Raw genomic sequence first — 22,649 nt, 5'->3', positions numbered from 1 at the left:
TCCAGGTTGTGTCACAGGCATCTCTAAAATAGAACCTCTCCAAGGAACGGCTGCAACGCCCCAGTGACTCACCACCCAGATGGGTGCAGCTATTTCTATCCAGCCTCTTCCAAACGGTGAGCGCGGACCGCACCCTCTCCTGGCTCTTCCCTGCTCAGGCCCAGGGTCAGGCACAGCACACAGGCTTCTAGGCTGAGGGAGCGATGAACTCAGCAAGACTTCCCGCTTTGCCTCCCCACGGGATTCCCAGGAGCCAGCTGGGAGGGGCTCATTCTCAGCCATGTCCTCCCTATCCCAAGCTCCATCCACCATATTAGGAAGAGGGGCAGGGAGTGAGATGACTGCAGACAGAATGGCCAGGCCAATGGCCAACTCCCTGTCCTGGGGCGGGCATGGTGAGAACCTTCTGCAGTAGCACCCAGAGGTCAAGGCAAACTGGGTCCTTCAAGCTGCTGCCCACCAACATGGTGGGCCTGTGGTCTACACCTCCATGAGCTAGACTTGAGATGTGGCCAGGAGTGGCACCGGCCTCTAGCCATGGAGCTCTTTCCTAGGGACTAGAGATGATGCAAAGGGACACTTTAAGAGCTCCTGAGGAGATGCTTTGCCAGTCTCTTGCTTTAGACCCATCCTGCCATCTCAGCAAGTTGGCAGAGTCCTCCACTGGGATTGAGGGTAGGTGGGGTGTGGCCAAGAGGTGGGTTCAAGGCATGGGCAACAGAAGCTACAGAGTATGACTTAGTGACAGAGTTACAGTCAGCGGTGCAGGGAGATCAGAAAGCCGGGCTTCATGGAGCCTGTGCCCTTCAGAGGACTTTGTCCCAGCCTGTCGCTTATTCATGCACTACTGTCACCACTGGCCTGGCTGTAGGAGCTGAGGCTTGGAACCCCGATCCAAGGAGAGCTGTGGGCATTGTGCCTCCCTGCCATTCCTCATGGCTGTGCTCTAGGGGTGTTTGCCTCCTCCAGACAGGGACACTGGTGGCCCTGATGCCTGTCATTATGTTTCAGTTCTAGAAGGCGGGACCCAGCTTTGTTTGCCTTATCAGACCCCAAATGCAGCAACTCAGGGAAATTGTATCTGCTTTTTAGGGCGGAACCCGATTCAAGCACCTCCAGGGCCCCCCTTAGCCAGCTCCCCCCTCATTATCCCCCACTCATCCCCCTGTAGACATCAGCCCCTGCCTTCCTGCCACGCTGGTCTGGCCCTCCCTTGGAGAACAGCCCTGGCGTGTCAGATCACCCGCGCTGACATCATGCCCAGCACTGCAGTCAGGCTATTTTTTGTTTTGATACGAGTTCAAACACCACAGAAATAGCTTCTGCACGAGCCCTCCCCGTTGGGGCCCCATCAGAAGCTCGAGGGAGGCCCCACCAGCCAGTGTGGCTGATGGCACGTTCCTCCTGCCAGGAGCTCTGGGTGGGCCTTGAGGAGTGGTCACAGCCCACCAAGACCCCTGGGCAAGGATGGCTACAGGAGGCATCAGGGATGGCCCAGTCCATCCCCAGGTGCTGCTGCCTTGACCTGATTCCCTGACTCACTGGTGCCAGGTCTCAGATTAGGGCCAGGCCATCCACAAACCTGATTTTCTTTTTCTCCCTTTTGGGTCACAGTTGGCTGTGCTCAGGTTTATTTCTGGCTCTCAGGGATCACTCTTAGTGCCATATGGGGTGCTACAGATTGAACCTGGGTAAGCCACGTGCAAACCAAGGGTCTTTCCCACTGTACTATCTTTCCGGTCCTCCACCCAGCCACCTGTAAGGTGGGACACAGAGCCAGAGCTGACACAGCTAGGTCTTCTCACAGGGGATGCCAGTGCCAAGCCCAGCTGCTTGGGGCTTTGAGGAAGCCCACTGAGGCTAGGATTTGGGAGTAACTAGACAAACTGTTCTTGGAGGCCGGCAGCCCCATAATCAGTCAAGAATCGATGCCCCAATGACTCCTTGGCGCATCTGCCTCTCCAGTTCCTCAACGCCATCCCCTTGCACCCCGCCCCAGTGTCTCCCCTCCTTCTCAGGCTCACGCACTGATCCCTGTCAAGTCTCCCACCCTAACCCGGCCAGCTTCCCTCACCGCCCCTGCACACGCCTCCAGGCCCTGTCATCCTCTTTAGGAGAAGCTGCTCCAGGGTTGTAGAACCTGGCAGTGTCTCATCCTCTCTTAAAATCCTGGGGGCTCTGAGAACTCAGCACTCAGGTTCCTTCTCTTCTCCCCTCCTGGCTGCTGTTGCCTTCCAGACCTCCTCACTGTGGCTGTGACTTCTCATGGGCCTCTGCTGTGTTGACTCGGCACGGACCCACCTGTCAACCTCCATCCCTCGCCTCCTTCTCAAACATCTCCCCACTGGCATCTTCCATCCCTGTGCCTGCTGAGGTCAGTGGCCAGAGGCCTTGGGCATTCACAGCCCCAAAATGACTACGCTCAGCCATAGTCAGCTGCAGATATGGGCCCCTTCTCCCCACACCCCATTCTCAAGCCCACCCCCAAACTGCTGGCAGGCACCGGGCAAATGGGCTGCAATATGGGGTGTTTTCTGGAGGGCTGTAAGGAGTTGGGCCATACTTGACTGTGCTCAGGGGTTACTTCTGGCTCTGTGGAACAACCCTGACTGAGCCAATTAGGGTGCTAAGGGTTGAACTAAAAACAGACATATGCAAACCAACTTTTTTCCTTCTTCCTTCAACCGGGGTGCTGGGAAACTTGTGCCATCTCTTTGTTTGTGATCACGAGCAGCCCCCCTCCCCCTCCCCGCTCCCCCCAGTTAGGAGGCCTCCTGTACCCTCAGGGTTGAGACTTCCTCCACAGGGTGCTCCTCCCATCACGACCCATCTCCTGCACCCCCAAGCATCTGTCTCCTTCCTCTCTAGACTTGGACATTGCCACTGTCCATCGCTTGTTAGAAACCCTCTCAAGCCAAATGCCTGCCCAGCCATGCCCACCCCTTCTCAGCCAGGCGTCTCAAGAGCTGGTCAGCCAAACAAATCTCCAAAGTGCAGAGTGATGCAAGCAGCTTTCTGGGAAGAGCAGATTCTGTGTGATGCCATCGACACAAGCTCTAGAGGAAGGAAGGTACATCTGAGGCTGATGGAAATCAGGGTAGCACTCTCTCTGGCCGAGGGGTAGGCCTGGACAAGGGTAGAACCAGAGGGGTTTTGGAGGGGCTGATAGGGTGCTTCCTCTCATCACAGAGGGTCTGCGGGGCACAGGCACAGACTGCTTGCAAGGCAGGCACCTCACCCACCATACCATCATTCTAGTCTGTGTGCCATTTTGCTCAGCATCAGCTTAACCTTTAACACAAAGTAAACTTTATCTTCAAAAAAAAAAACCCTTAAATACCAAACCTAAAGATATCCTTGCTGAAGTGTTTGGGGGAAGCTATTGTCAGCATTGACTTGCGAGTCAAGGCCCACCCTGGCTCCCTGGTCTGTGGCACACTCAGATTGGCTATTGGTCAGCCTGTGGAACCCCACTGAAGTGCCCACCTTCAGTGGGTAACTCAACCTGACATGGTCCAAGTGGAAAACATCACCTCTCCGGCCCTTCTTCCAGATCCAATGCCGAGGGGCCTTCAATCACCCATGATTCTCCTTCTTTTTTTTTTTTTTTTTTTTGCTTTTTGGGTCACACCCGGCGATTCACAGGAGTTACTCCTGGCTCTGCACTCAGGAATTACTCCTGGCGGTGCTCTGGGGACCATATGGGATGCTGGGAATCGAACCCAGGTCGGCCACATGCAAGGCAAATGTCCTACCCGCTGTGCTATCACTCCAGCCTCCACCCAGGGTTCAGTCACCTTTCTCCTCTGCCATCACCACAACCCATGTTCTGGCCTGGCTCTGACAAACTGTACAGCCCCTGATTCACACAGAACCAGAGGGGTGGAAAAGGGCTGAGCTGTGGGGTTTTGTGTGGATGCTATGTAGCATCCCTGCGGGTCTCAGCCCCACCCACCCCCTGCAGCCTACTTCCTCATCCCTGCAGAAGCCTCCAGGTCTGGTCCAGGCCAAGCACGTGACTTCTTTCAAGTCCCCTTTAGCTCTTGCGTGGGGCCTGGGTGCTGGCTGATGCAACTGTGGTCAGGAAGGGCAGCTTCATGCAGAGTGGAGCCAGGAGATTCTGCAGGGCTGCACAGCGTGTCTGCTTCAGCAGGGTCCTCACTCTCAGGACCCCAGGGACATGCGGGAAGAGAAGGGGAGGGCCATTCTGAGGGAGGGGACTCGAGCAGGGCTGCATTGCCAAAATTTGACCTGAACCCACAGTAGGAGTAGCAAACCCAACTGAGCACCGGTCAGAGACTCTCCCTGCTCTCTCCCCCTCCTCTTTCCACCATCCCTCATTCCCTGCTTTTGCCCGTCTCCCCATTCATTTAGTTTTCTTTATAATTTTTACTCCATTCTCTTTTTCATTTTGTCTCTTTTGCTCTCTCACACAAAAGCAGGTTTTTAAGGAATAAAATCTCATATTTTCTGTACTAAATTAATTTTACAATAATGCTGAAGGAACACCGCTGTTTTTCATAGCTAAAACCATGAGCTCTGAGGTTGGGGTTTGCTCAGCAGGAAGAAGACCCCCAGTTCGACCCCCCCAGTACCACATTTGGTACCCTGAGCTCCATGCGGGGAGTGACCATTCCCACATCCAGCAGAGTTTTGGAGTTCCACTGGTACCCAGATAATAATGATAGAAATAAGAGTTCTATGCCCGATAGCTCCCCTTTCTCGTGTCCCTAGAGGCTCTGGCCTCCAGCCTGCAGGGACCCACACCAGCAGGCCCGGGTACTGTCTTCTGAGCACAGACACTACACCAGCACTGGCAGCCCAGTTGACTGAAGTCTATTTATTTGTGAATGTGGGGGTTGTCTGGGTCCAAGTGGCCACTGCAAGGCAAACTGCCCACAGACTAGATGTGGGTGGGGAGAAAGGCTCCCAGAGGGTCTGTTGCCCAAGCCCTGCTTTTGTTTGGTTCTGAGTGGGAGGAGAAGGCTGGGCCCCTGTGCTGAGACCTCCTCTGCTGGGCCCAGCACCCGGAGGGAGGCTGTCTGCTCTGATCACTGCTGGCCTGTAGGCAGCAGCCGCGCCCGTGGCTCACTGGCAGTGTGGCTGGGAGGAAGCAGCAGGAAACGGGCAGGGCTGGGGCGCAGTGGTTCCATGGCTGCACTCACAGAGCCACCCCCGAGCCATCTGCTGTCCTGTCTCCCGGCCGGAAAGGAGTGGGATGCAGACAGGGGAGGGAGAGGCTTGTGGCCACTGTCGCTCCCTCCCTTCTCCACACCACCCACCCTGGGCAAGTGCTGCCCATGGGGGTGAATTCCACATCACTGTCGGCTTGGTCTCAGCACATTCAGACCTTGAAAGAGGAAGGAAAAGGCCAGGGATCTTGCTTCTGTAGTTCTCCCAAAGGTTCATGTGTAAATAACTTGGCTTAGAGCAAGGGAGGTCGGGGGCAGTAGGCTGCCCTCAACCTGGAGGGCTGGGGATGGGGTGGCTGCCCCCACTGGGACATAAGGTGGTCCTCCCCAGCAAGATGATTTTCCTTTAGAGAAGTCTAAATGTTCAGGTCTGATGTTCAAGAAGTGTAAAGGGGGCTGGGAGGCAGCTCAAAGGGCACCTGACATGCCCAGGGCAGTGGGCTCCACCCCTGCCATCATACAGCCTCCTTAGCACCCCATGGGTACAGCCCTGGTGACCCCCAATACCACTAGAGAGGCAACCCCAAAAGAAAACCAAACAAAAAAGGCTGTTTGAAGTACCTATCTAAGATCCCACATCCTGGATGAGAGAAAATGACCTTACTGTCACCTCCCGGCACCGGGCACTGAAGGAGCTCAGGTCTGCCTGCCTCTGCCCTGGCCAGTGCATCTTCACAGGAGGGGCATTTGCAGGCAGGCAGAGACATTTGGAAACCATCGAAACTCCCCAGGCTTCTGACATGGTTTCAGACAAGTTAAATTACTCACCTGACAGGCAGCCAGGACCAAAAACAGCCCTGACCACAAAGGGTCCCAGAGAGCCCTGTTCGTTCTAAACCATCTGAGTGGAAATGGACCACAGATCGGACAACGGAGCTGAGAGTCTCTGGGAGAAAAGTGGGGACTTCGCCAAACTCCTCTGCTCCACAGTAACCCAGGACAAGAGTTGCTAAGAACTCAGTTCCCTCGTCACAAGCCAGAAACACTATGAGCTCCTCTGCTGACTTCCACAGAATTTCTCTGTGTTGGGCACTCAGCACCTCTGCAGAGGACATACATGGGCAGACAGCCTCCTCTCCAGTGGCACAGCCCAAGAGCTGGCCAGCCTGGCCCTGTGCAGGGCAGCGTGTGCTTGTCTGTGTGTGTGGCACCCCACGGGCCCTGGGTCCTATTCTGGGCAAATGAGACTAACTGTCCTACCTGTATGACTCAGCTTCACACTCGGACGGCTCTTTCTGCTGGGCTCAGATAAAGCAGAAAGACCCTGATAGATGCAATGACACACAGCGCCAAGCTTCCTGGGTCGCAGTGAGTGTCCCAGCATGGCAATTCAGCACAGCAGTGAGCAGCTTTATCACACTATCCTACCTGTGCTGCCATTTGACTTACAAGCCAGACAGTGATTCACTGCTTAGGGAATACAGGAATAAAGGTTCATGTCCCAGGGTCACAATCCCAGCTCCGAAAGTCTCAGAGAGGTCACAAAGTCCCCCTTGTCACTGCAGGATCCCATCCAGGACATCCCTGCCAGTGTGAGGCCGAGTAGCCATGCATTCTGCTGATAGGCCTGAAGGGACTGGGCCATTTTTGACAGTGCCCATACAACCCCTAACCTGACAGGTTCCTATCTGCACCCCAGCCCTGTGGGTGCAGGCAGTGTCTGTAGCACCCCTGGGTGGGGAAGGGGGGTGCAGCAGTGCCCCATCCTGCCCCCCAGGGAAGGGTGACACTGAAAGAGAAAGATCTCTGGAGCTAAGGAATGGTCACTTCACCCATGTGTCCAGACCAGAGCCTTACTCACATGGAGACACCAGGACAATTCTAGAAAGAGCCACTGTGACCGACAGAATGGCAAGTTAGAAGAAGCCAAAGAGATGTGGCCCGACCAGGGTGGCCCTGATAGCGGGTGTGTGAGCAAACCTGTATGCTTGCTTTCCTGTCCCACAGCAGCATGGCTGGGAGGTGAGCCTGTTCCAAGCAGAGCAACAAAGAGCTCTGGCTCAGGGAAAATGTAGGGAGGTGTGCAGAGAGGGAGGGAGGAGGCTTTCTTGGGAGGCAGAACACTCCTGAAAGCTAATCCCAGAGAATAAAAAGGTTCTGCTTGGGGCTGGAGCAATAGCACAGTGGGTAGGGCGTTTGCCTTGCACGCAGCCGACCCATCATGGTCCCCAGAGCACCGCCAGGAGTAATTCCTGAGTGCATGAACCAGGAGTAACCTCTGTGCATCGCTGGGTGTGATCCCCAAAGAAAAAAAAGTAAAAGGCTCTGCTTGGTCACCTGATGAAAACCTGGAGAATGGCCTAGGTCAGCAGTTCCCAGAGTGGGTGCTGTTCCGTGAAAGTGTGTGTGCAAGAGTCACCTGGCGCTCATGGTGGCCTGCGGGAGGCTGAAGGCTCTGGGAAGTGTCGCCACCAGGAAACATCACAGTCGCCCAGGCTACCAACTGCCTCAAGTCCCCAACCTTCTGGGTCCCCAGCTCTGGGAATCTGCCGCAAGCTTGCACCCTTTCCTCTTGGCCCTGAGCTCCAGCTCCCTCCCAGCACCACGAGGCAGATGGCACGAGAGTGGCCGAGGCCTCCCACTCTGCTGTTTTTCCAGGCACTCAGAGGCTGGCTTCCTTCCCACCTCCCTGGTGGTGCCGGCCTGGGGAGCCTGTTGTGTGGCAGGACTGTGAGGCCCACCAGGGAACGATGCCACCATGCATGGCTCTTCCTGATCCCCACCTACCCAGCCAGCACAGTTGGGCCTGCAGCCTGAGTGTGGAGGCCACCCCGAGGTGCCCAGTGGCTCCTCTCCTGTCTCCTTAGCCTCTCTGCTCCTATGTAGCCAGGTGCTTCGAGCTTTATTTATGGGGAGGGGGCTTGCGGTGGGGGTTTAAGGTTGTTCCCGTTGGGGAACCATTTGGTGCCGGCGAGTGAACCCCATGACTCCCGCATGCAAAGCATGTGTTCTGGCCTTTTGAGCCAGCTCCCCAGTCTATTTATTTCTGGTCTCTTGCTGGCAGAAAAGCACCGGCAAGCTTTCCTGGCCCTAATCACACTGTTCTAAATACTGGAGACAAACACTTACCTAACTGCTCGCTGCAGGGATGGGCCCGTTTCTAATCGCAGATGTAACCATCACGAGTGTGCACGCCCCCTCAGGAAGCCTCCACACTCCAGAGGCACTGAGTCATCCTTCCTCAGAATCTCACACTTACCTCTCGCAAACCACACGTCCCACACCCACAGCACCTCATGTCACAAATAGACCCCGACCTGTGAACAATTATTCTCACTCATTCCCCACCCCCTTGGCCCACGTGACCACGCGGCTCCTGCTGCTGATAATCCCAGGGGCAGCCATGCCCCTGCCCGCAGTAGGCCACTCTCCATGCCCCCTGAGTGAGAACCAGAAACTTCTGTGTGTTTCCTCAGTGGAGGAGAAAGCCAGCAAGCCCACTCAGTTTATTTCGAAGCCATTGCCCCAAATCAGCTAGCGAATGGCTGTACCCTGCTGTCAGGGCACCAGGAAGCTTCCAGGGGCTTGGTTGAATGCCCCCACTCAAAGCACCCTGAACAAAAGCTGGGAAGGGGCCACCTTGGAGAGGCTTAAAAGACAGCTCAACAGGGTAGAGCTCAGGCTTTGCCTATGAGAGCCCTAGGTTCCAACCTTGGCATCACATGTTTTCTTGAGCATCACAGAGAACAAGACCTGAGCACTGTGCATAGAGCAGTCTTCCTGGCACCTTTGGGTATGGCTCGAACAAAAGACAAAAGAACGGGGGCGGGGGGTGAAGGCATGAAGGGATGAGGAGCCAGGTCCTCATGGATGGGGTTGTGATGTAAAAAGGAGGCCAACCCGTGGAAATGACCCTACAGTGGCCTCTCGTGAGTATAGGCCACTGTTACCACCGTGGACGTTGTGGACCAGCATGGCCTCTACTTCACACCAAGACTGCCGCCCTGAGTGGGGAACAGCTTCAGCCCATCAGGTCCAGCTAACAGGAACTGAAAATTGAGAAGGGACACTGGGACAATGGTGGAGGGATACTTAGTGTGGTGCTAGAATATTACATGTAAAAAATCCTACTACTAAGTTTGCAAACCATGGTGCCTAAAATAAAATAAAACTTAAAGAGAGGAAGAAAATCCCAAGATCCCTGCTGGGAGTTTCCTGCCTCCCTTAAAATCTTGTATCCCCTTATGAGTATCCCTTTGAGGCCCTCAGTCAGGAGAGACTGGTTGAGGCCAGGGACATCCACCTAGCTTTGGACCCCTCAAAATGAGAAGCCATGGGGAAAATTTTTCCCCAAGGCTGTCTTTGGCTCTCTCTAAGGCCATCTATCCAGGTCAAACCTAGGTAGGAAGGTGACTTCTAGTGTCTGGGGATGTGGCTCAGGAGTGGAGCCTTGCACATGTGAGTCTCTGGATTTGATCCTCAGCACCACATGGAGAAAAAGAAAAAGAAAAGAAGTGAAGAAAAGAAAAAAGAAAAAGAAAAGGGGGAAAAGGTCTCTTATGTGGGCTCTGACCAGGCTTTCGAGAGGCACAGGAATCCCGGGACAGCACTGGGCCCACTGCCGCTGCCGCCTGGAGCCAGGAGACAAGTCACAGGAAGACAGACACTAGTGGGACAAGGATGGTGGAGAGTGGAAGGGCGGTGGGGAGAGGCAGGACAGGCAGGAGGAGCCGGCGCAGGGTGGTTACCTGAGTGAGGTGAGGGTTGGGGTTGAACCCACACTGGTTGCACACTTTGGTGTGACACTGAGTACAGGTGTTGAAGTTTGGCTGGCTGGGGGCCGACGTGAGGTCCGAGGTCTTACAGATAGGACACAGCGTGCTGCTGGGAAGGGGGGCGATCTGGGGGACAGAGTAGGGTGATGTGGGGGTACTGCCTCTGTCTGGTGACACAGAGGGAGAGCGCCCTGATCTTTGCGTCCTGCTGTCTACTTGCAGCATTCGGCGGGGGCCGTCAGCCTCCTGGCCTGCTGGGCCCTGGGCCCTGGTCTCCCGGGGGCTCTCACGGCCCGGAGCAGTGGCAGAGGCTGGCTTCTGGGCTGTGGAAGCAGCTCTCTGGCTACCCAGGGGCTCCTTGGGATCCATTCTCCTGGAAACGCTGAAACAAGATTGAAAATGACGGCATTAGTGACACAGCTTAGAGACAGAGCCCAAGTAGGTTACGCTGTCCCTCCCCTACCCTCCCACCCTGTCCACAGATGACCTCGTAGCCACTGTTTGCTGGGTGATGACTGTATCCCTATACCCCTATTGTACTCCAAGTGCCTCCCTCTTGAACCTCAGCATCAGGACATGTGGTGGGATCATGCACGTTCCCTGTGATGGCCCAACTAAAAGCAGGTTCTGATTCAGCAAGTCTGGGATGGAGTCTCTTCTTTTCCTCCTTGGCCAGGAACTGCACTGCACAGGGGATTAAGCTCAAGACCTTACACTTGGGTCTGGAACAATAGTACAGCAGGTAGAGCAGTTGCCTTGCACATGGTTGACCCGGGTTCAATCCCTGGCACCCCATAATGTTCCCTAAGCCCTACTGGGAGTGATCCCTGAGGGCAGAGCTGGGAGTAAGCCCTGAGTACTACCAAAGAAGGCCCCCAAAACAAAAAACAAAGACCTCACACTTGCCCTGAATGCTTTTGAAGCCTCTGAGTCACCTGCCAGCTTCTTTCACTGGGACTCCAGAGCCCAAAAGCAGCTCGGTACACAGAGGAGGTCCCAGGGTCTCAGCCCAAAGCCTTGAAGGCCCTGAGCCATCTTCTGGGGGCCTGGGCTCTGCAATTATTTTTTAATTGATTGATTTTGGGGACACACCTGGTGGTGCTCAGGGCTTACTCCCATCTCTGTGCTCAGGGTCACTTCTGGTGGGACTTGGGGGACCATATGCAGTTCTGGGGATTGAACCTGGGCTGGTTGTGTACAAGACCAGGCCCTATCTGCTTACTATTGCCCTGGTCTCAAGGTCTCTGAATTTTTAAGAATCTATGGGAGGGGCTGGAGAGCTGTCAGAGCACTAACCCAGCATGTTAGTTGACTTTGGTTCGTTCTCTGGCCCCTGAGCACAGAGCTAGAGGTAACCCCTGAGCATCACCAGGTGTGGTCCCAAATTAAAATCTCTATGGAGAGGTCTAAAATGATTTGTTTTTGACCTGGGCAAGTCCTCATGTATGCGGACTGTTCACATTCATGGATTCAAGCAATCAAGAATGCCAGTTGGTTGAATGCAGAATCCGAGGATAAGGAAGCCCGTTATAAGTTACATGTGAATTTTCAGTTGCAGAAGAGATGGGAGGTTGTCTTCACCCCCTCATATGAGCACTGTTTAATTATCAAGACTTGAAACCTATAAACTAGAAATATCTAGAGTGATTCTAAAGTCTAGAGCCTCAGGAACAGAATGATAGTACAGCAGGTAGGGCATTTGCCTTGCATTTCCCTGAGCACTTCCAGGAGTAATACCTGAGTGCAGAGCCAGGAGCAACCCCTGAGCATTGCTGGGTGTGACCCAAAAAGACGAAAAAAATAAAAGTCTTGAGCCTCAGACTGTACCTGAAAAATCCTCTCGGAATCATAGGGGCAGAACTTGGTACTGGTTCCTTTTTCCTCCCAGGGTGATTGCAACACACAGTTTAGGTTCAGAACTGCTGCTGTTCATCACTTCAGAGGCTAAACCCAGACAGTTCGGGGTGAGAGGGGGGATGGGGCACCCAAAGTCTGATTAGTGCCATCTCCTTCGAGGTCAAAGGAACCTCCTTCGGGGTCCTCCCACAGGCGATGCCCAGCCAGGGCTAGAGCGTCTGGCAATGAGCCCCTCTCCTTCCACCCACACAAGGCAGGGCAGGGTGAATCATTGCATTTAGACCTTGGAAGTGGCCGGACCCCCACCTCCATCTGACCTGACTCTACTGCAGATGAGCCAGCAGAGAGGCGTGGCTCTGTGAACTCAAAATCGAATCGGACTGAAACTCAATTCCCTGACAGCCTTTCTCTTTTGATCCTACTTAACTTCATTTCTGCCTCCATTCCTTTTTCAATTTGAAAGCAGCTAAGCACAAAAATTTCAAAGGTAATGCTTGATACATTGCTTCCCTGAAGTTCAACATGTACTTCAGTCCGGACCCATTTGGGTGAAGACCAGCACCCAGGAGACAGGACTGAGAGGCATTTAGGGTTCATAGCCCACAGACACCTACACAAGGGACCATCGGACTGCTCCTGCCCCATCCTGATGTGGTCTGGCTAGGGGGATTCTAAATTTGATGTCCCTGTAGTCATCTGCAAACAGCCATCTGCTTGCCAAAATGATTTGGGTGCCAATGGGTAGGACAAGCCATTTTGAAGGTTAGATGAGAGACCCAAAGGTGAGTCCCCTCCAAAATCTTGCAATTCTTCCTACCTCCTAAGGGACCACAGGTGAGAGAAACACCCTTGGATTAATAAAGACTGTTGCAAACAAAATAAATAGCATCAAAGTCCACTAGACCTTTTTTCAAAAATCCACCAATAAGGCATACACACAGCCATTGAACCTCATTTGGTGAGGTGACCAAAAGCCTCTCTTGAGTCATCTTTCGCCATCAGCTGTAAGGTCCAGTTTGGTAGGGCCAAAGTGTCTTGGGTCCATAGCCAGAGCCTGGGTTTTAGGTACTTTCAATGGACTAATTTCTAGATATTATAAGGAAAAGTTACCACCTAGTTCATAGTTTCAATATTTATTATCGGGGGAGGGGAGCATATCCAGCAGTGTGTGGGGTCATGAAGTTCTGGGGATTGAACCCAGGACCTCACACCAGCAAGATTTGTGCTCCACCCCAGAGCCACATCTCAGCCTCCAGAGCTTCATTTTTAACTTGAATCATTTTGGGCTGGAATTTGAAAGCATTCTTCAAACCCAGCCCGAAGTTCCGAGAGTTCTCTAACACGTGAGGTGTCTACTGCCCATTTTAGGGTGTAGCCTGATGAGCGATAGCACAGCAGTAGGGCATTTGCCTTGCACACAGCCAGCCCGGCCGAGCCACATTCGATTCCTCCACCCCTCTCAGAGAGCCCGGCAAGCTACCAAGAGTATCTCGTCCGCACGGCAAAGCCTGGCAAGATACCCATGACGTATTCAATATGCCAAACACAGTAACAACAAGTCTCAAAATGGAGACATTACTGGGCCCGCTCAAGCAAATCGATGAACAACGGGAGGACAGTGACAGTGACAGTGTGACAGCCTGATGTGTGACGGGCAATCTTCCTTGGACACCAAGACTTTTTGTTCAATGTTGCATCACACTGTGGGCTTTGGGGGACTTTCTGTGACAGCTAAGTATCCAAACGTAAGCTGCTTTTCTCCTCTGCTGTAGAGATGATGAACAAACACAGGCTCTGTCCAGCAAAGGGTGACAGGACGGGGCTTCCTGCACTCAGACCTCTGTCTGCCCGCCTGCCTCATGGCACCCTGGCAGCCACACTGCACCCGGAATCCTGTTTCTCTCCTCTCCTCCTGGGAGATTCCTATGTTCTCCTCAGTATTCAGTCTCACTCCATCACCATCACTGACTACCTGCTGGCTGTCTCACTGAGCAGGCAGAAGTCACTGAAGGGAATGTGCACATTCGTGGCCACTCAAGGACTGTCCCCCTCTCACTTTCCATGCAAACATGCCTCTCTTATTCCCAGAAGAAAGGGACTTGGCATACTCTCTCCTTCAGTACTGCTCCATTTCTCTGCTACTCTTTTTTTCAGCAAAACTCCTTGAAAGACTGCTCCCATCCAGTGCCACCTGCTCCCCTCTGCCCTTCCTCCCAACCCAATGCAACTCTAGTGTTTGCCCCTCACTGAACAGGGTTCGCTCGGGTCACGCTTGCTAATGCCTGCTGGCTACACAGTCAGATCCGACAGTCATTTCACAGCTCATCTTCTCACCTCGCCAGCAGCAGCACCCGCCAGGCTGGGCACGCTCCTTCCGGAAATAAGCTCCTCGCTTGCCTTCCACAGCGCCACCTTCACCTGGGTTTCCTCCCCCTCCTGCCCACACTGTCCTAGCCTCTTTTCTTAGGTTCTTCCTCATTTCCCAATCCCAGAGCCCCAATTCTAAAATTGGGAGAACTTGGCATGTGGGCACATTACTTTCTCTGAGAATACACAGTCCCTGAGTCTCAAGACCCACCCAAACTTGATGCTTTAAATTCCATTTGCCACCCACCACTACCAGGCTTGTTTCTCTAGCCCAGAGCTCCCCCTTAACTTCTCGTTTGTCTGAGCATCAATTCTATGTCTTCACTGAGATGCCTTTACAAGTCCCACAGCCCTGGGGCCTTTGCTTCTGGTCTCATCTCTGCTCTCTCTCCCTCCTTCCACTACTTAGGCTGGGCTCCCGCCTCTGCACAGTTGCATTTGCTTCTTCTATTTCTGGTGTGGGGGTGGGTTTGGGGGAGGCCCACATGGGCTGTGCAACAGGGATCACTCTTAGTTCTGCACACTAGCATCACTCCTGGCAGTCTTGGGGAGAATATATTGGGTGTCACGGATTGAACCAGGGTGTCACATGTAAAGCAAGTGCCCTATCCATGGTACTATCTCCCTAGCATTTGCTGCTCCTGATGCTCAAGTATCTGCTCTGCTTCCATCCATCAGGACACTTTCTCTCACCACTAAATGCAGCTTCTGGGCAGGCGAGAGAGTACCGGAGGTAAGGTGCCTGCTTTGCATGTGGCAGGCCCCAGTTTGAATCCCTGGCACCTTACATAGTCCCCAAAGCACAGTCAGGGATAACTCCTAAGCACAGAAACAGTCTCTGAAAACTATAGAGTATGCCCTCAAACCCTGTAGCACTGTCCTCCCGTTGTTCATCAATTTGCTTGAGAGGGTCCAGTAACGTCTGCATCATGAGACTTGTTGTTACTGTGTTTGGCATATCGAATACATCACGGGTAGCTTGCCAGGCTTTGCCATGTGGGCAAGATACTCTCGGGAGCTTGCCAGGCTCTCTGAGAGGGGCAGAGGAATCGAACTCGGGTCAGCCAGGTTGACCACATGGAAGGCAAATGCCCTACCCGCTGTGCTATCACTCTAGCCTGCCCTTAAACCCTAAATAAATAAAATGCAGCTTCTGTTCCTCTCTGTGGCATGGAGTACCTTCCAATTCATCATATCACATACTTACTGGTTTTGTGTGTTCTTTGTGATCCCCACATTAGAATACCAGCTCTGTGGGGCAGGGAAGCTATGTACTGTTGCCATGTCTGGAGCGATAGCACAGCGGATAGGGCATTTGCCTTGCATGTGGCCAACCTGGGTTCAATTCCTCCGCCCCTCTCAGAGAGCCTGGCAAGCTACCGAGAGTATCCTGCCTGCACAGCAGAGCCTGGCAAGCTCCCCGTGGCATATTTGATGTACCAAAAACAGTAATAAGTCTCACAATGGAAACATTACTGGTGCCCGCTCGAGAAAAATTGATGAACAATGGGAGGACAGTGCTACAGTGCTACATTAGAATGTCAGCTCTGTGGGCAGAGAAGCTAAGTACTATTGCCATGTTTGTGTCCTAGAGCCTAGCACAGTGACTGCCACACGCTGGCAGCTTAATATATGTTCTTGAACAGATGCATGGGAAACCTGTCAGGATGCATAACAGCAAAATGTGGCCCCAAAGTTTGCAAGAACTGAGAAAATACAGCACATATATGGCAGGGCATTTTGTCCTTCCCTGGATCTGACCTCGGGCTAGAAAGCACTGCAGCACATCCGGAGTCCTCTCTGAACATGTGTTGCACCCCCAGCCCCACCACACAGAATTGGCTGGCCACAGTGGTATAATTCCAAGGGAACCTTCCCTCCAAGCCCCAACGTGAGCCAACCACCTGTCGCACACGAACTCTAAAAGAGCCTCGCAGAAAATCTGCCGTTGGGTGAGACTCATTCCACTCACGTCATAGACAAGGAAACTGGCAGCACGCATAGAAGTTAAGAAACTTGTGAAGTGGTGGAGCCTGTGTCCATACCTACAGACCACTCCAGGAGAATCCAGTACAATCTGGGACCCATATCTTTTTTTCCGGAAGAGTGGTCTGGGAACTTCCTAAGAAGAGATCTCTGAACATTTTGCTTCCCACTGCAGCTCAGGACCCAGCTCCATGCTCAGCCTAGAGGGGATGACCTGTTAGCTCACACACACAGCACAGGGAATGAGTGTGTGGTGCATGGCCAGGGTGTGGCTGAGTTAGGACAGAGCCATGATTTCGTGGGAACTCCCTCACCTGGAGTTTGCCAGTGACACCGTGAGATTCCTGGAGAAAATGTCTCCAACTACGGACATTCATTCATTCATTTGGGACATTTGATCACTCACAGATTCCTGGACTAGTGCCAGGGCCTGGTCCGAAGAGATTATATGTCATAATGAAAGTGGGAGCCACAGGTGTTCATTGTATAGCTCTCATTTACATCTTATACATATTTTATAAGCATTCTTATATTCTTTATAAATACCTATTCAATATTTCATTAAATAAGAACACCATGTGAACCAGACAGAGATTCAGTCCTTAGGGAGCCTTCAGTCTAGAGGGGAGACAGGTGTGCAAATAAATCACTGTCAGACACCCTGCCACCAGGCCCGGGAGGGGGCAGACGTCTGAGGAGGCCCTGAGGCCCAGGAGACAGGAAGCTCAGGTCTTCAGGGATGGGGTTTTCTATGCCTGGTGAAAGGACAAACTGGGCAGAAGAGACCACACGTGCAAAGGATCAGCATCATGAGCAGGCCTGCTCGGCCATGGGAGCTGGGGTGTGAGGCAGCATCTCCACAGCATGGGGTGGCTCTGGGTGTCAGTGTGATGCAGTTGCTGAAGACTGGGAAACCAGCGCCAAATGAGGCAGACTGCTAAGGCTTTCAAACAAGGGAGCTCTTGGGATGTCTAGGAGATGAAGTTGGAGGGAAACTGTGAATAAGGCAACTGGCCCAAGAGGCAGATCAGGATGGGATGGAGGCAAGTGTCAGCAGAGATACTCTAGCTTGAGGTCCAAAACGAGTGGTATTTTTCCCCTTAATCTAGATATTTTAGGTATATGTTTTATATTTTGGGTTTGGGGACCACACGTGACTGTGGCCAGTGTTTACTCCTGGCGCTGTGCCCTGGTGGTGCCCAAGAACAAACTAGAGTCTACAATGTGCAAGCCATGCACCTTACCTCCTAAGCTCTCTCTGCGGCCCCGGGAATGGCCTTATAAATGGCATGGGGAATCCAGGGAGAAGCCAATTTACCAGTTGGACAATGGCAAAGTCGTTGTATGGGGTTTGGTTTTAGGGGGTGATGAAGTCGGGAGAGGAGTCAGAGCTCCAGTTACCTGAGGAACTGGGGGTTCTGGTCACAGACAGCCTTGGGGACAGAGATCCCAGTGAGCATTGGCCCCGGAGGGACCTGTGGGCATCCCAGCACTATAGGAGCAGACAAGATGCCAGAAACAGAGTTCAGAAGGAAAAGGTGACCATTCAGGGTCAGAGGAGCTGTGGGGAGGTGCAGCTGAGGTATCAGGGAGAAGAGGCACAGCATTGTGGGAGCTGGGTGCAGAGACCTCCCCTCTCGGTCCAACTGCCCGGCTCAGCACAAGGGCCTACCTGTCCGTGTAAAGAATCATGATTGTCTCTGATCACCCCTGTACACAAGCCCCATAGGACCACGCTGCTGGGGTAGTCTAGGGCCTTCTCCGAGGAGAGCTCCACCACTGGAGGCCTCTCCACAATGGTCTCTGATGGAGCGCAGGAGTAGGAGGCGGAGGTGCCCACAGGAGAGCCCCGCTTTCATGGATGTGAATGTCCAGCGATGTGGCACTTGAGGCCAGTGCACCCCTGGGGCAGCCTCAGGGAGCCCTTCTTTGTTTGTTTTGGTTTTAGGGCCATACCCAGCGGTGCTCAGGGATTACTCCAGACTCCATGCTCAGGGATCACTCCTGGCAGGGCTCAAGAGACCATATAGGGTGCTAGAGATTTGTCCAGACTGGCTGTGTTCAAAGGCAAGAGTCCTACCCACTGTACTATCTCTCTGGGTACCCTGTCTGTACCTCTTTGGGTACGTTAGGAGGACTGAAATAAGGTCAAATGAGCAGGGAGCAGACGGGCACTGCCATGATGCAGAAACAACACAGAGGGCAGGGAGGTGGGGAAGTGAGGAGAGCATAGGGACAGGAAGGAGTGGCTGAAGCCCAGCAGCGAGAATAGAGATGCCACATCCAGGAAGCCAGACAGTCGTAAGATGGTGGAAAGACACAGGGTGTAATTCTAGCTAGATTTCTACCAGCTTTTCTCTCTTTCAGCACTTGAGGCTTTTAATTGATTAGTGAAGAGTGAAAGATATTTAGCCTGGCAGAAAGGTGCCCCAGGCTCAGGGGGGCTGCTGGGGAGCCCATTCAACCACATCCACATCAGTATCTCACAGCACCCCGGCCCTCTTGTCTGCCCATGCCATGACCACGGCCGGAAGAAATCATCCAGACATGAAGCCAGAGGCACAGCATAGCGGGTAGAACGCTTGCCTTGCATGCAGCCAACCAGGGTTGGATCCCCGCATTCCATTTGGTTCCCAGTGCCCTGCCAGGAATGACTTCTTAGTGCAGAGCCAGGAGCAACTTCTGAACCTTGCTGGATGTGACCCTCGCCCCCCAAATAAGAAGAAATAACCCAAAGAGCAGGTCAGGAAAGCGGTGAGGCTAATAGGTCTTAGTGACCAAAGATGGACCCGGAGAGAAGCGGTCCTCCAGGGAGAGAAGCAGCAGGCGCTGGGCCCAGGGAAGGAGCCGAGAGTTCCCCTGGGGGCTGCACAGGGAGGAGTAGAGTCGGTGCTCCGACTCCAGTGGGAAACCAGGCTGACTCCACCTGGCGGTGTTGGAGAGCACTGCACAGTCTGCTGAGGACTCTGGAGGAAAAACATTTCAAGCCAGAAAGTCGGTAAGAGGCTGCTGGCGGGGTGGGGAGGTGTGGGGGGTTGGAGGCCCGTGAACTTAAGGAAACTGCTTTTCTAAGAGCAGCCGGAAGAGTTCCACGGCTTCAAACAAGGCTCTGATACATTCATGGCTGACCTTTCTGTAACAGGCAATTAGGGCCGGGCAGATGCTGTGGGAGGACATGCGCCTTTGAGACCGTGCCAGGAAGGACCACGGAGTTACCCTGTGCACACTGGCAGAAGCAGACACCAGGGGCTGATGGGTGCAGACCTGGCTCCTCTTGGGAATGGAGGTAAAAATGTAGCAAGTTTGAGTTTATAAAAAAAAAATCCAGTTTTCACAAAAAAAACCTTTCTGGATCTGCCCAGCTTGTAGGTGAGTGACTTCCTACCGTTATGGGGTCATGCCTCCCTGTCAAGAAACACGGCCATGGATTCCCCAATGTGTGAAATACACCTCCCTAAACGGGAAAGTTTTAAAGCACAAGATGGGAAATAAATGCAAATCGGAGTGTTTATGTTTCTTTCCCTTGCTTCAGCTCCATCCCTTCCCTGCTTGGCACACGTGTCCTAGCCTGGAGGCCACTCCTGGGGAAATTCCAGTCTTTAAAAGCACCCCTACTGCTGCCATTTCTGCTGCCCCATCAAAGGGGCTACTCCTGAGGGCCACACAGGGGACCACACGGTGTCAGGAGCTGAACCCAGGGCTCCCACGGGCAAAGCACCACTGCACCCCCTTGGAGCTATTTCTCCCCGGCTCTCTTTTTGTCCTTTTGAAGTCCAGCAGCTTCACAGACCTGCTTTAGGGTTGACTACTTCATCTCAAGTTTTCTTGAAATAGAAATGTCTTTTCAGTGTGTTTCCTCAAACTAAAAATTTATGTGCTCTTTTACTTCGTGTTGGGGGTAGTTTTTTCTATTTTTAAAAAAAAATATGTCGCTGAATATTACTGTCTTCCTTTATTTTGTTCTCTAGTTATACCTGATTTTAGTTTTCTTTCCTCTCTCCCTCCTTCCCTTCCTTTCTCTCTTCTTTCCCTCCCTCCTTCCTTCCTTCCCTCCTTCCTTCCTTCCTTCTCTCTATTTCTCTCTTTCTTGGCTATATAGGCCACACTGGGCATGTTCAGGGCTTAATTCTGGCTCTGAGTTCAGGCAGGAATCACTCCTGGCAGGCTCAGGGGACCATATGGAGTACCAGAGATTAAACCTAAATTGGCCCCGTGCAAGGTATGTCCCATACACACTACATAATTGTTCCGGCCCTCTTTTTAATTTTTTTGTCTTTTTATTGTCTGGGCTGCTACCAACCCATGGTTCTCTCTTCCACCCTCTAACCCCATGTTCAACATCTTGGGCAAGTCCTCTCCTCCCAGTAACTCCTTGTATGACATAGGGTTCAGAGAATGAAGCCACATGCACTGACTTTGCCAGTCCTTACGGGATGTCCTTGGGTTTGGCCTTCTGGATTCTGGTCTCTCTACTAGCCTAGTTCTGTAAAATTCCCCTCCCGAAAACCTCCCTTACCCCAGGCCCGTCTTTCCTGTGTTTCAAAACCGTTCACATTTATTACATCCAAGTGCATGAGTGTTTTCAGTTTGGTTGAAGATTGGGTTTTCTTTGCTGTTTCTTGTTCTTACAGTTTTTAGTTGGTTCAATAAGGAGACTGGGCAAAGAGGTGCCTTCAATTCATCATATTTAACCAGAAGACACTTATAGCCCAAAACAAATACCATTTTCTTCTGGATTTCCACTTGGAAAAGTTCTAAGTTTTCTAAAGAACATGGAGCCCTTTATAAATATGATTTAAAAATCTTAGACCTTATCCCCGGGAAGAAGAAAAGTACACATCATAAACATTTTTGTTTGATTTCAGGCGGCACCAGACTTCCTGAAGCCCATGGAGGTCAGATCACAGTGCCCTGCCCCCACTCCGGTCAGAGACTCTCCTGAATCCAGGCCTGAAGCTTCTCTAGGGCCCTGGCCCAGCCTCTCCCATGCACCAGCTGAGCCAAACTCCTGGTGTGGGTCCTCCCTGGGGCCCTACCTATGCAGCTTCCTCCAGGTGCTGTCTGTACTCCCTGTCTCTCAGGTCCAACTGTCAGACTGAGTGGCCCATAAGGGCAGGGGGTCCTAGACCCTAGTGTGTTTGCGATCCCTGTTTGCCAGTTGAAGGAAGCAGAAGTTTCCCAGGCTGTTTGGATCAATGGATGAAAAGAAAAAAAATTTCATTTCAGCAACATTTGTGGGAAATGACCCTGATAAAGCTCGAAAGTGACATTCTTTAGGTGAGTTAAAATTATTTTTATACCATTAATCTTTCACATAGGTCTGGTCCTGCCAAATATCAGCGTGTGAGAGAAAGGGATCCGAAGATTGGGTTTTGCTACGTTCCAGCACAGGAACTGGCTTGCTTAGTTAGAGCGCGGTAGGAGGGAAGTGTGATTGCTTTGAGTGCCCTAATGCCTTCTTTCCCACTTATTCATGAAGCCTGAGTAACAGCTCATCAGTAGGAGATTCCGGAGTGGCTGCCGGGGAGGGGGGGCCATGCAGGGAGCCAAGGGGGATAGAGGAGGGAGGAAGCGGCAGGTGGGGAATCAGCGCAGTCACTGCCTGCTGAGCAGTCCTGGAAGGGCTCTTCAATCTCCCTCTCAGGTGTGGGGGGGGGCATCAACAAACAGAGACAAGGGCCCGGCTGCTGACATTTGGGGGAGCAACCACAATGTGCCCCTGCACCATGCACACCTTCATGCTCAGCATTTTAAATTTACAGAGTTTCCTGGGGCAGGAGAGATAGTACAGCAGGTAGGGGTCTGGCCCTGCAAGCAGCTGACCCAGGTCAATCCCCAACACCTTGTGTGATCCCCCCCCCCCCACACACACACCCCAGTTATTTTGGAAATAAGTTTATAGTATTTTCTGACTTTTCTATGATGAGGAAAAATACCTGCCAGCCAGCCAGATACCCCACGGTCCTTCCTGCCAGGCTCAACCTTCTGAGCTATCACACATCTTAGCCACCTGCCCAGCCACTTCCTTAGCCCCATGGCCAGACCTCTGGTCACACACACGCCCACCTGGCTTCTGGAAGGCCACAGCTTCCACATGACCCAGGAATTCTGCTGGAGGCTAAGCCACTGAGTTTACTGCTCCCCACTCATTCCAGCTTGCAGACAAGGGGCAATTCTGAGTTGTGACACGTCCCAGTTTCCTGGCTCGAGGGGGGGTAGGGAAGCTCCTAAGGCTAGGAAGATCTAATCAGGAGTCAGAAGTCATTACATAAAGTGGAGCCAGCATTTCCTTGCTTCTAGCTCCAGCGAATTCTACTACTCCCGCCTTCTGCCTAGAGGATTGAGCTGTGCTAGTCAGCTCTTTTTCAAATTCTGCTGAAACCAGAAAGTCGAAACAAGCTAAGAGAAAATTGTGAATCTTTGTGACTCTGGAGGCATCAGGCTCCACTCCAGCCCCAACAGGGCACAGGGTAGGACTCTGGCACAGAGAACAACACTGGCTCCTGCCAGTCTTCACCCTATTCTGAGGACT

General features: G+C 52.7%; 1 protein-coding gene across 3 annotated transcripts in view; it reads right to left on the bottom strand.

Annotated features, from left to right (window-relative positions):
- BSN (bassoon presynaptic cytomatrix protein) overlaps positions 1 to 22,649 on the bottom strand; it is a 103,253-nt gene that overhangs the window by 29,419 nt on the left and 51,185 nt on the right. For all 3 annotated transcript variants that reach the window (XR_008794493.1, XR_008794494.1, XM_056129334.1), the window contains exon 2: positions 9,881 to 10,289. Coding sequence is in view for 1 of the 3 variants with exons in the window: in XM_056129334.1 (XP_055985309.1) it covers positions 9,881 to 10,289 (409 nt within the window). In the remaining 2 variants the exon portion in view is untranslated. The remainder of the gene's footprint in view (positions 1 to 9,880; positions 10,290 to 22,649) is intronic.

Source organism: Sorex fumeus, unplaced genomic scaffold (genome assembly GCF_029834395.1).
Source record: "Sorex fumeus unplaced genomic scaffold, SorFum_2.1 ptg000072l, whole genome shotgun sequence".
Taxonomy (NCBI): Eukaryota; Metazoa; Chordata; class Mammalia; order Eulipotyphla; family Soricidae; genus Sorex; species Sorex fumeus.
This window is presented reverse-complemented; position numbering and strand designations above follow the sequence as displayed.